Genomic DNA, 12818 nt, shown 5'->3' with positions numbered 1-12818 from the left:
TTGAGGATGCTGTTTGAAGGAATAAGAGGGGTCTTGTGTTGAATTGGATTTGAGAAAGCTTATGACAGGGTGAACTGGAGCTTCTTGGACAAGGTTATGGCGAGAAAGGACTTTGGCCTGAGGTAGAGGAAATGGATTAGAGGGTATTTATCTTCTGTAGTCTTTCCAGTCTTAGTAAACAGCGAGGCTATGTCTTGGTTTCGTGTATCTAGGTGTCTAAGACAGGGAGATACCCTCTCTCCTTCCTATTTACTATTGTGGTGGACCATTAATGTTTTGAGTAGGATGATTGAGAGAGGTGTAGATAGAGGGTTGGTGGAGGGGATTAAGGTAGGTTATGAGGATTGTATCATATCACTTCTTCAGTTCACAAACGATACTATTCTCTTCCTATTAGTTAACTACGCTACTTCTCTAATTTGTTGACCATCTTACAAGATTTTGAAAAAATGTTGGGGCTGAAAATTAATTTCTCTAAGAGTGATCTTGTAGGTATTGGTATTAATGACCCTTTTGTTAGGCCAACAGGTTGTGCCATTTTGGCTTGGCCTATTACTTATTAAGGAGTCCCACTAGGTGGTAATCCCAAAGCTGACTCTTTCTGGGACCCTGTTTTTAAGAGTGTGGCTAGGAAACTGGACGGGTGGAAAGGAGCATTCTTCGCTCTAAGGGGTCGTATTACCCTCATCGACCCTTGTTTATCTTCCATCCCTTTGTATTACCTTTCTATTTTTAGAATCCTTGTGAGATTAGCACAGAGGCTTGAGAAGTTAATGAGGGACTTGTTATGGTCAAGTGAGGAGAGGGTACTAGTGATAATCTTGCAGGTTGGGAGACTGTGTGGCACTAAAAGCGAGAGAAGCTTGGGTCTTGGTAGTTTGGTGTCCAAAAACATTTCTTTGGTGGGGAAATGATTATAATATTTTCCTTTAGAACTTAATTCTCTTTGGCATAAGGTAATTTGCAGTAAATTTAGAATACTACAAAATAGTTGGGATGCTCAAGTGGGAATTAAGATTACTTATTCGAGTCCTTGGAGGTTTGTATCTCATATTTATGATTATTTTAAGTCTAGTATTCAATAATAGGGAGCGATTTTGCTTTTGGAAAGATCATTGGTGGGGGAAGATGCATTTGGCAATTACATTCCCCTTGTCTTTTTCAGTTATCTAATCTTCATGATACCCTTATGTCCACCTTTCTTCCTTTGCAAGAAGATAGGTATTCTTAGAATTTCTATTTTGGGAGATATCTTAATAAGAGAGAGATTAATGAGTTGGCTCTCTTGACCAGGTTGCTCGATTCTTTATGTCCAATTGGGGAATGATAAAGGGTTTGGAGCTTAGATACTTCTAAGGAATTCTCTTGTAAATCTTTTTTCCCTTAATTGATTTGTGACTCTACCGCAGATTCTTTTTCTTTGAATCCATTGATTTGAAAGGCTAAAGCTCCCTTGAAAAGAAAAGCTTTCATTTGGATTGCGATACTTGAAAGAATCAACACCAATGATTTGCTTCAGAAGAGATGACCTAATAAAGCCCTGCACCTGATGTTTGTGTCTTCTGTTAGAGGAGTGGAGAGACTTGTGCACATTTGTTTTTTTTCATTGTCCTTTCATGTTGTCTATTTGGAATAAATTATTTGGCATATTTGGTGAAAACTGGATCTTTCCCTCCACATTGAAGGCTTCTGAATGCTAGAATATTCAAAGGTGTGGCTACTGCTAACAATTTGCTTTGAAGTAGAGTGGTTTATCTTGCATCACCGTAGGTGTTGGCAAATGGATTCTTTCATATTAAGGCAATTGTATTTGTGATGTTTACCATATGTGTAAGCATAATTTAGAATATTTGGATTTACTTATGTAATTTTCAGCATTAACGGTTTTCTATTACTGGGAATTTGCTATATATATTTACTCAATTATGTTTCCTAATTCAAGAATTTACTATTATTTCCTAGAGAATGTTTCCTTATTTAGGGATTCACAATTATCTCCTGGATATTGTTCCCTTATTTAGGATAAGGAGAAAGCCTATATGAAGGTTTGATGTATAATCGTGAGATTGGAATGTGAGCATTAACACTAAATTGAATTTCATCTTCATTTTTACTCTATTTCTATTAATTTCCCATTTATTTCCCATTTTTTTATATGAAAAGAAGATGAACTCATTGGAAAGAGAATAAGATGTCCTCATATTCAAGAAATGAAAGGGACAAAAAAACAATCAAAAATAACAAACAATGCTTGCCTATTTCTTTTGAGGAGTATGGCAGGAGGGATAGGGTTGCACTTTGGAAATGTGGTAATGCACGGATTTTTTCAGGGAGAAAATTGAATTGGCAACTGGTGTGGGAGAAGGTTCATTACCTGGCCTCTTTATGGTGTTGGTTTCGGTTGCTTTAAAGGAGTTAGTTGTTTGGAGGTTGAGCGAGAATGGAGGAATCTTCTGCTCTGAATATTATTTTTCCAGTTTTTTTGTTTTATTGGTTTATTTTTTCTGAATTATTCCAGAATTTTGACAGGAGAAGTTTTTTTATCCTCTTTGTAAGTTCTCCTCTTATCAATGGAATCTCCTTTTTGTTATCCCAAAAAAAAAAAAAATGTTTGTTGATCCCATTGAATATCTGAAAAACTCACTCCTTTAAAACAACCAGTGGCAAACCACCAAAGTGAGGTAAAATAATGAATCCTATCCCGTGACAAAAAGTCAACTTTTCCCCATAAATATGTGTGCATATTGTTCCAATCAAATTCCCCAAAACATTGCGACAAGCACACATTCTCTACAATGCAAAGGCATCTTTGCTCCTACCAAACCCTGAAAAAGATGTGGCTAACAAATCCTCTACCTACTCTGGACAAACCCAACACTCTCCAAATAAACCAAAAAGCTTATTCCAAATTTTCCAAGCATAAGAACAACCCAAAAACGCATGAAGCACTGTTTCTGATCCATCAAAACATAAAGAACACACATTTGGAGATACTGCCTTGGAATGTCTCCAGCCCTACCGCAGATTCTGTGTCAACCTATTAAGAACGAGCAACAAAATAAAAGCCTCGATTTTAGAGGAAACATTTGTCTTCCAAATGCTTTTGTGGAGTGGAAAGGACATATTAGCATTAGTCAAATGACCAAAAGATGGTATAAGGATGACTTGGCTTTATTTAATGAAGGATCATTCTAAGTTGCTTTATAACTTTTGTGCTTTTTGTTCTGAAATAAAAAATCAATTTGATTTGCCTATTCAAATACTGTAGTGATAATATTAAAGAGTACTTCAGAACCAAATTCACTACGTATATGACTAAATCTGGTATGGACAAACTACATCTAGTATTATCCATTAGTTATTGTGTGCCCACACTCCACAACAGAATAGAGTTGCAAATAGACATATCCTCAAAATCACTCATACCATACCCCACCAAATGAATGTTCCTAAAGTGTTTTGGAGTGATATTTTAATCACTGCCAACTCTCTTATCAATAGAATGTCAGCCTCGATTCTTGGTGGGAACTAACTTATTTTGTCCTCTTCTCAAATGCTCCTTTATTTTCTTTACATCCTCATATATTCGGTTGTCTCTCCTTTGTTCATCAATTAAGCCCTAGGTGGGTAATTTTTTTTTTATAGCAAAAGAAATTTCATTAATAAGGAAAGAATTTACAAGAGGTCGTGCCTTGGTGCGATGGCAAGTGCCTCCGCCTTGGTACGGGTGGTCTTGGATTCGAGACTTGGGAGCAACCTCTCCAAAAATAGGGGTAAGGCTTGCCGACATCCACCTCTCCCAGACCCCACTCAAAGTGGAAGCCTTGTGCACTGGATACAGCCTTTTTTTTCAAGGAAAGAATTTACAAGGAGAGAGAATAAGACATCTCCAAGAAAATCTGGAAAAAAAAAATCTAAAAGAACAAAAATCAGAAATCAAGCCAACCAGTTCTTCCAATCCCTATTTAAATCCTAAAAACTAGCTTCCTTGAAAATTCCATACCCAACACACCATTAAAAAGTCAAAAACTGAATCTTTTCCCACACTAAAGGCAAATTCAACTTCTTCCCAGAAAAAAACCATGTGTTATGTTCCAACCATAAACCCCATGAAACGGGGTCGCCAACATCCACCTCTCCTAGACCCCACTCAAAGTGGAAGCCTTGTGCACTGGATACAACCTTTTTTTCAAGGAAAGAATTTACAAGGAGAGAGAATAAGACATCTCCAAGAAAATCTGGAAAAAAAAAAATCTAAAAGAACAAAAATCAGAAATCAAGCCAACCAGTTCTTTCAATCCCTATTTAAATCCTAAAAACTAGCTTCCTTGAAAATTCCATACCCAACACACCATAAAAAAGTCAAAAACTGAATCTTTTCCCACACTAAAGGCGAATTCAACTTCTTCCCAGAAAAAAACCATGTGTTATGTTCCAACCATAAACGCCATGAAACGGCGTACTTACTACACTTCCAAAGAGCTGCCCTATCCTTCCTTCTTCCAAAGCCGGCAAAAGAAGTGACTAACAAGTTTTCCACCGAATAGGGGCATACCCAACTCCCTTTCATAATACTGAATTACAAATCCTCCATGCAAAATCACAATGCAAAAAGAGATGAGAGACTGTTTCGGAATTCCAATAACAGAGCACAAAAACATCTGGAGAGATAGCCTTCAAAGGTCTCCTAGTCTTGCAAGTTATTGGTATTAATTTTGTTAAGTACAACCAACCAAGCAAATGCTTTAATATTTTGGGGAACTTTAACCTTCCAAGTAAAATGATAAAGAGGAAAGGGAGAGTTTGAATAGATCAAAAACTCAAAGAATGATTTACAAGAAAATGCCCCCAAATGATCCAGACATCAAAAATGAACACCCCTACCCAAGGATAATTTGCAATTGTTCAATACGGACAGCAAGGAAGACAAGCCCACCATCTCCCTATCATTTAGAGGTCTCTTGAAATGAAGATTCTAAGAGACCAAAAAGCTATTTCCCTATCATTTAGAGGTCTCTTGAAACGAAGATTCTTAGAGACCAAAAATCTATTCGCATTGTCCACAAAGAAAGAGATAACTCTATTTGGGTCAGAGCACAATATAAAAAGACGAGGAAAAGAAGTGGAAAAAGAATCATTGCCGAGCCATGGGTCTTTCTAAAAACAAATTCAGGAACCCCTCCTCACTTTAAAAATAGCATGAGGGGTGAAAATCAATGTTTTAAAAACCAGAACAGACAATGAACAGTGAGGCTGTTTGGTTCCCTGTTTTGGACTGATTCGATTGCCAGTCAAACCGATTATATTATTTTATGAAATATATTTAATTGGTTAGTTATATAACATTTATTAAGACCAAATACAATATAAAAGCGGTAGCCCAATTGTAGAATCCCACCCTTTTCTCTTGGTGAAGCACAGTTCAATCACCTTTCCTTGTTTCCCTTTTTTTTTTGTTGCCTTTTTTTTTGGCCCCTTCTTCGAGGGCATTGGTAACTTTGACTTCTCTAATTTGTTTCCCAATAGTTCCAGACTTCCAATTCCTTCCTCATCCTCTTGATCTCCTGTATGCACACCACTGCTTCTTCATTCTTTCTTTTGCACGCAAGAACACTAGCATTTTTTCTACAAACAAAAAATAAAATTTTGAATCTTCCACTTCTTTTTATTAGCTTTCCACAATTTTCTAAATAAAAGCTTGAAACTGAAAGTGTTGGAACAATTCCTTGCAAGAGGAAATTCCACCATGAAATCTGTACAGTTTAATAATCGTCCTCTATCTCTCTATCTCTCTATCTCTATCTCCCGCATCCATGGCTATTGCAGGCACCGCAGGTGGTTGTCAAGCGTCGGAGATGGAGATTTTGGTCTGCAAAAACGTCAAACCCGTTTCATTCTAACTTGTCCAGGTCTTTCAGTTCGCTGGTTTTAACTGGTTTTATCCAAGTTGAAGGATGGCATTATAGTTGTTCAAACCAAACTAGGAAGGGATTTGGTTACTGGTTCAATCGGCTCGACAGGCCAGTCCGGTCTGGTTTTGAGAACAATAGTGAAAATAGAGTAAATATGGGAAATAGACCTTCACAAACTCTCCAAAGAATATCTCAAACTAGCATTGGTATCTCACCCATCATTCAAATCCAACCCCCAAACTTAATAGGTGGATAAGTTGGATACTCGTGCTATGAAAATGTGTTTTTCTAGGGTACTCATGTACTCAAAAGAGATATCGTTGTCATCGTCCTACCTTGCATCATTTTTTCGTCTTTGCCAATATTACCTTCTTTGGTTCTACACCATACTATTCTAAGTCCTTGAACACTTTTGACCTTGATGAGACCCTTCCCCTATCTAATTTTCCTAATTCTGGCATCTTATCTCTGCCTAGTCATCCATCTACATCTTCATCTAGTTTGAGTCTTCTCATCACCTCAATCACCCTAATTTGTAGGTGTTTTCACAACAGCAACTCAAGTGAGGAGAGCCTCTTCCACCACTACGCCTTTGGTTCCTTGTTTGACAATCGTATTTCCTAAGATGTTATTTTCCTATTGTTGTTTGAGAAGGTAAACACATCTGCACAAAACATCCCATTTCAAATTTCATTTGCTATCATTTTTTATCACTCTTATATTATTGTTCTATTAGTATATTGCTATCCTTGAGTTCATTTTTGAAGCCTTGGCCCATTCTAGATGGAGGATTGCAATGGTAGAAGAGATGCATGCATTAGAGCATAACAGTACTTGGGAATTTGTATCTCTTCCTCCTAACAAGTCGAAGGTTGGTTGTCATTGGGTGTATATAGTGAAGGTTATTCCTAATGATTCTAACCCATTTGAAGGCCCACCTTATTGCTAAGGGACATACTTAGGTGTCAATTTGGACTATTCAAACACATTATCCCCGATCACTAAACTTGCCTTAGCTCGTTTGTTCATCTCCTTAGCCACCATGTGCCATTGGTCTATGCATTAATTGGATGTGAAGAACGTATTCCTATAGGGTGATCTTTATAAGGAGATCTATATGGAGCAACCACATGAGTTTATTCCTCAAAGGAAGTCGAGCTTAGCATGTTGGCTCAAGAAATCTTTGTATGGTCTAAAGCAATTCCCTAGAGCATTGTTTGGACAAAAATCAGAATAGTAGTACTTGAGTTTGGCCTTCAACAGTGCACAATAGATTATTCTGTATTTTATTGTCATTCTCCATCCGGCAGGATTCTACTTGTGTACGTGGATGATATTGTGATTACTCATGATGATCAAGGTATCCAATGCCTCAAGTATTTTCTACAGACTAAATTTCAAACCAAAGACTTAGGACCATTGAAGTACTTCTTGGGTATAGAAGTATCCAATTCTCACATAGGAACTATTTTCTCACAATTGAAGTATGTTCTTAACCTCTTGGATGAGATTGGACTATTAAGATCCAATAAAACCGATCAACACACACATGGATCTTAACAATAACTTAGTTCCAAATATGGGTGACTTTTTGGCCAACCCTAGATGGCATCATATACTTGTCGGAAAGTTGCTATCTCACAGTTACTCGACCGAGTATATCTTTTGCAACAAGTATTGTGAGCCAATTTCTTGATTCTCCAAGAACAAGTCACTGGAATGCTAAAATTCCCATCTCCAGATACCTCACAAGGGCTATATCAAGATCGAGAGCGCACTTATATTCAAGGATATACAAATGCATATTGGGTAATGTCACCTTTCAATAGACGATCCACAACCACGCATCATATTTTTATTGGTGGTAACTTGGTGTCCTGGAAGAATAAGAAGCAGACTGTGGTTGCCAAGTCAAATGTTGAGTCAAAGTATCAATGCTATGGCTCACTCTACATGTGACCTTGTTTGGTTAAGGAACATGTTGGAAGAACTTGGTTTTCCACATATGTTGATGTGTGATAATCAAGCTGCAATTCACGTTGCCTCCAACTCAATTTTCCATGAGCCCACAAAGCATATTAAAGTTGATTGTCGCTTTGTTCGGGAAAAACTTGCACAGAAGCTCATTACAACCCCTCATGTGATGCCTGAATTACAAATCTCAGATTGCTTTGGGAGGTTCTCACGTTAAATTCATTTGTAACAAACTGGAAATTTATGATATCTATGTTCCAACTTAAGGGGAGTGTTGCTAGTTATTTTTTGTCATAGCATGTGTTATTGCAATGTTAGGAGGCATGAGTTAGTGAGAATGTTGTGATCATTGTTATGTATTTTATATATATTGATATATATTATAAATAGAGGGTGAGACCTATCATCATGATTAGGTCTTTTAATTCACCAAATATTCAATGGTTCATTTTTACTCTCTTTTTTTCCTATTATTTTCTTAAATTTTCATGCATCCTTCTCTTGCACTATTTGGTTCTGCCAAGGATTTAAAACCTAGACCAGTGATTGACTGGTGAAGCCAACAGGTCAGTCAAACTGGTCAGACTGGTGGGTCAAACAGATGGTCAAACCAGGGTCCAACCAAACACCAAAGCCCAACACACAATAAGTCAATGCACCCACAAAAGGAAAATAAAGTGGTAGAAATAAGTCTCTCTTTTTATGAAAGAAGAAATTAATCCAGCTTGTCTATTTTACATATGTAACCCATTGTTCTATTTTATTTTAATAATCCTTGATCCTAAAATCTTTTGAAAGAATAATCTTTTCCAATAAATATAAGGAAATGGTATATCAGCTTGCAGGAATGTGATCTAGGATCAATGGAAAGAAAAGAAAGAGGAATGAGCAAATCAAAAACATGTTATGCCAAATCAAAGATAAATTCAGGCAACAAAAATCTATCAATTGTTCAAGCACAAGAAACTTTCAAGAGTAACAGAAGAAATTGGTTCAGAACTTTGAGTGCCAAACCACAAGATACCCCTATGAAATCAGGCAATAGTTAAGCTCTTGTTCCATAAGGATGAAAAGATAATGTTTCAAAGATGCACAGTGAAGAGTTAGCAAGATAAAAGCGCAAATATACAAGTTAACCAGATAAATTAGACAACTAAAAGAACTACTAATCTCTCTCATGATTTCCTTAAAACTTAGAAAAACCAACTAAAGTGGAAGTAGCTATGCACATTTACTACATACCTCATCATCAGAAGTAGGAATCATGCCAGCCATTTGAGGCCAGAAATTGGCATTAGGTCCCAAGACACCAAACTCCCCTCTGCTTATAACTGCCTAGATTGATTAAAGAGAATCAGTTGCATTTGAAAAATTTATTAAGTTCGTAAACAAATGGAAATATTATATGATCCATATCCTAGAAGCAGTATGACACTATTTCCAACAAAATCAACAAAGAATATGAAAAAAAAAAAAGCTTCCAGCAAACATTATGAACAGGGGATGAACTTATACAAATCACTAACCTTTGCATAAGGATCCAACAATATTCGAGAAGAATCATAATAATGCCCTTCTTCAGGAGAAAAATTTCCATCAAATTTGTAGCCATACATCATATTCTCAAAATCTCCCTTTAAAAATATATGCCATACATGTCCTGTCTTATTAGCCAATGGATCAAGAGAAATCTGCTCAGTCACTCTATTCTGCATTAAGCAAATAATAATGATTAGTCATTCAAACTATACAATTCAAGAAAATTGAAAAGCTATAAGATTGAGTATAAAATTCCAATGGAATTTGTTAAAGGTTAATATACATTTTTGGCCCACATTCTAACACCTTGAGCTTTTAGGTAAATTGGTAATATAACATGGTACTAGTGCCATGGTTTCCAAGAGGTCCAAACCTCTAGTCCTGTTGCCCATGTGAATAGTAAACCATTTTTCTGTGCCAACTTTAATAAAGGATTTGAACAAATGAACCAATATTTAGTCTCAACTCTTAAATATGCTGACACGGTAAATTCAATTGCCTACTCCCTGTGGGAACAAAAAAGACGATTCAATAAACTCAACCATCTATATTGGCACACATTCTTGCTTGTACCTTGCTTGTACCTTGTAATGCATAGATTGTATCCAAATATAGAAAACAGAATAAAAGATGTCAGATGGCATTCATCAACTAAGAAATGCAACAGATTCTACCTATAAAATAGAATGAAAGATAGGTTAGAATCTACTAAGTTGCACCATGACTTTTGTTTATCAAATGAGTTACACAATACTACGTACAAACATATGTTCAATCTAATTGTTTCAAAACAGAGCTAAGTTGATGTCCACTACACAGATGCATCGAGTCTAAAGCCATACTTGAAAAATAAGAATAATTAAGCCAGCTAAACCCCAAAGTTTTCAGAATGGAACAGAGGAATTTGTTCTGCCTGTTCATTCTAACCACAGTGACATCCTCAGCCATTCATATTCCTTCAAAATGTTTCTTATGGCCTTCAACCATGCAGCCTTTGTTCACACATCCTGTTTGAAGGTGCAGCACCATATCCATTGGCCTTCTGATGAATACCCACCCCAATTAAGTCCTAAAAAACACAGAAATCTGAATAGTAAAACATTTCTCTGTGCCAACTTTAATAAAGGATTGGACACATGAACCAAAGGGTCCCATTTAGTATCAAATCTTAAATATGCAGACAAATTAAATTCAATTGCTCATTTAGCTGGGAAAAAAAAAAACTCAACCATTTATATCAGATCAACCTTCCTAAGAAATGAGTTCATTAGGAAAACAAAACCAAATTGTATATTAGTAATTAAGATATGAAGCTACTACCATCGGATCAAATTTCCAGACAAAGGACCAAACATTAAACTTAACAGACAGATGAGCTACACTTCCTTCAGAAGTTTGCTCATCCCCTTTCCTAATAGAATGCAAGAATCATGGGTTGTGTGCTTTAAAAAAATAATAAAATAATAGGAAAGAAAGGAGGGGGTGGTGTGGTTCAAACCCCACATAAATGAGGGGTAGGATTTGCTTGTGTTGAAAGGTAAAATGCTGATCATTGAAATTCTAATACTACTTATCAAGATCACTAACAATTTTACATAGCGTGATCTGACGGTATGACGATAAAGCCACCCATTTTCTTCATCCAAAGTAACACAATTTTCATTCAATCTCACGATAAACCATTTTCCAGAGCTAATGCGTCATACAGTTAGCATTTTTGAGGTTTTTTTGCAAGAACTACAGACATTTCCAAACAACAAAACTACTTCCAAAATGCCAGGAAAACAGTACCCGATTCGATTACAGCAAAGCAAATCAATAACACTTGAACGAATAAGCAAACAAACAGCAACAATTCACCTCCTCCAAGTCCGAAAGTCTCATCAAGCAAAGACATGCGGACGTCGCATTACTGGAATACACAGCAAAATTCACCCCACCGTCCCGAGCCACGGCGCCCAGCGGAGTCGGCAAACCTTGGGAGACTTGAAACGGCGGCAGAATCGGCTTCTCCACCACCGCAGTCTCCACCTCCGTCCCGCTCTCTCGCGCGCACACTACCACCGACTCCTTTCTTCCACAATTCCCGGACCCATTCCGAGACAGGCCCAAATTCAAAGCATTTGCGCTTCGTCTGCGTTCTGCCCCCTTCAGATTCCGATGATGATTCGGGTAAAGTTTTCGCCATTGAGGCATTTCAGAAGTGAAATTAGGGGCGTAATGTACGCATGAAGCGGACACAGTTAACTCCATGGGCCGAAGAAATTAGAGGAATGGTTTGATTTACTTTGTGGATGGAACCAGGAAGGTGATCATGGAGAAGAAAGCGGGAGTCGGAAATGAGATATAGAGTCGATATGAAGCAGTTGAGCAGTCTACTACCTTATGTGTCTGCTTTCTTGTCCTCTCGACGTCGACAGGAGTCTCACCATTTTCGCATCATTTCAATTCTTCTGTCATCTTCTTTTCTTTTCTAAAATGTATGTAGCAAGCGGCGTCTCTTGCCCGTTAAGAAAAACTAATAATAAAACATAAAATCTCGCCGAACTACTTTTTTTTTCAAAACTAATTAGGTTTGCTTTTGAAGCCCGACTTAATTAGGATCGGCTGGATCGCCCTGCCATTGATGGCATATAAAAATCCAATAAAATATTAATTGTAATATACATTTCCGAAGCATAAAAATTAAGCCTTGAATATACCTACACAAATTTTTAATGTAATTTACATCTTATTCAAACATAAAATAAATTTAAATTCAATGCGTCTCTAACATATGACGAGTGTTTATTTTATTATTTTCGAAGTTGTTACAATTTGGAAACTATTCTCAGGAACAAGGCAAGTTGAGAACTCCACGTAGCAACCCAAATATACACTAGCATGATTTTTGGGGAAAAAAGAAATTCAAGTAATGGACCTAATGGCTACTAAAGTTCATAATTGAATTGAAATTACTAACCTGTACGAGAGTTTTCCATTCCTAAAAAGCAACTTAAAATTTAAGTCTTTATTATGTAGGGTTGAATAAATTAATCTTTTTCTTACAATTTACACTATGTTAACAAATTTCTTCAACAATTTAAAGGTTATTAAATCTTTACTTATTATTTCACTCCAAATTATTTTAGAATTGTTACTACCCTTTTATTTCGCAAACTAACTCACTCCTCCTTACTAGTGCAAATATTTGGCTTATGTTGCAAATGTTCAAACCATCTAAGATGTCCCTCCCTTTAAAAAATTTGCCTCCAACAAGATAGGGTGACACCAAAATGCCATCTAGTGTAGGAGCATTCACATTTGTGTCGCTTCTTCTTCCACTTGAATTTCAAAATTCGGCTACGTGTCCTTTGGACCCTTTGCTCACTTAGAAGTGGATTTAAACCACTA

The 12818-nt window shown here is 36.7% G+C and overlaps 1 protein-coding gene across 3 annotated transcripts in view; it reads right to left on the bottom strand.

The window, feature by feature from the left end:
• Window positions 1-11920, bottom strand: part of LOC131166417 (isoamylase 1, chloroplastic) — a 119970-nt gene extending 108050 nt beyond the window's left edge. The window contains exons 1-3 of one of the 3 annotated variants that reach the window (XM_058124947.1): window positions 11286-11920; window positions 9413-9595; window positions 9129-9221 (exon numbers count right to left, since the gene is read on the bottom strand). In XM_058124947.1, coding sequence (XP_057980930.1) covers window positions 9129-9221; window positions 9413-9595; window positions 11286-11678 — 669 coding nt within the window. In that variant the 5' untranslated portion in view covers window positions 11679-11920. The remainder of the gene's footprint in view (window positions 1-9128; window positions 9222-9412; window positions 9596-11285) is intronic. The other 2 variants (XM_058124948.1, XM_058124946.1) reach the window with 2 other exon arrangements.
• Window positions 11921-12818: the final 898 nt, after the last annotated feature.

Source organism: Malania oleifera, chromosome 10, assembly GCF_029873635.1.
Source record: "Malania oleifera isolate guangnan ecotype guangnan chromosome 10, ASM2987363v1, whole genome shotgun sequence".
Classification (NCBI taxonomy): Eukaryota; Viridiplantae; Streptophyta; class Magnoliopsida; order Santalales; family Ximeniaceae; genus Malania; species Malania oleifera.
This window is presented reverse-complemented; position numbering and strand designations above follow the sequence as displayed.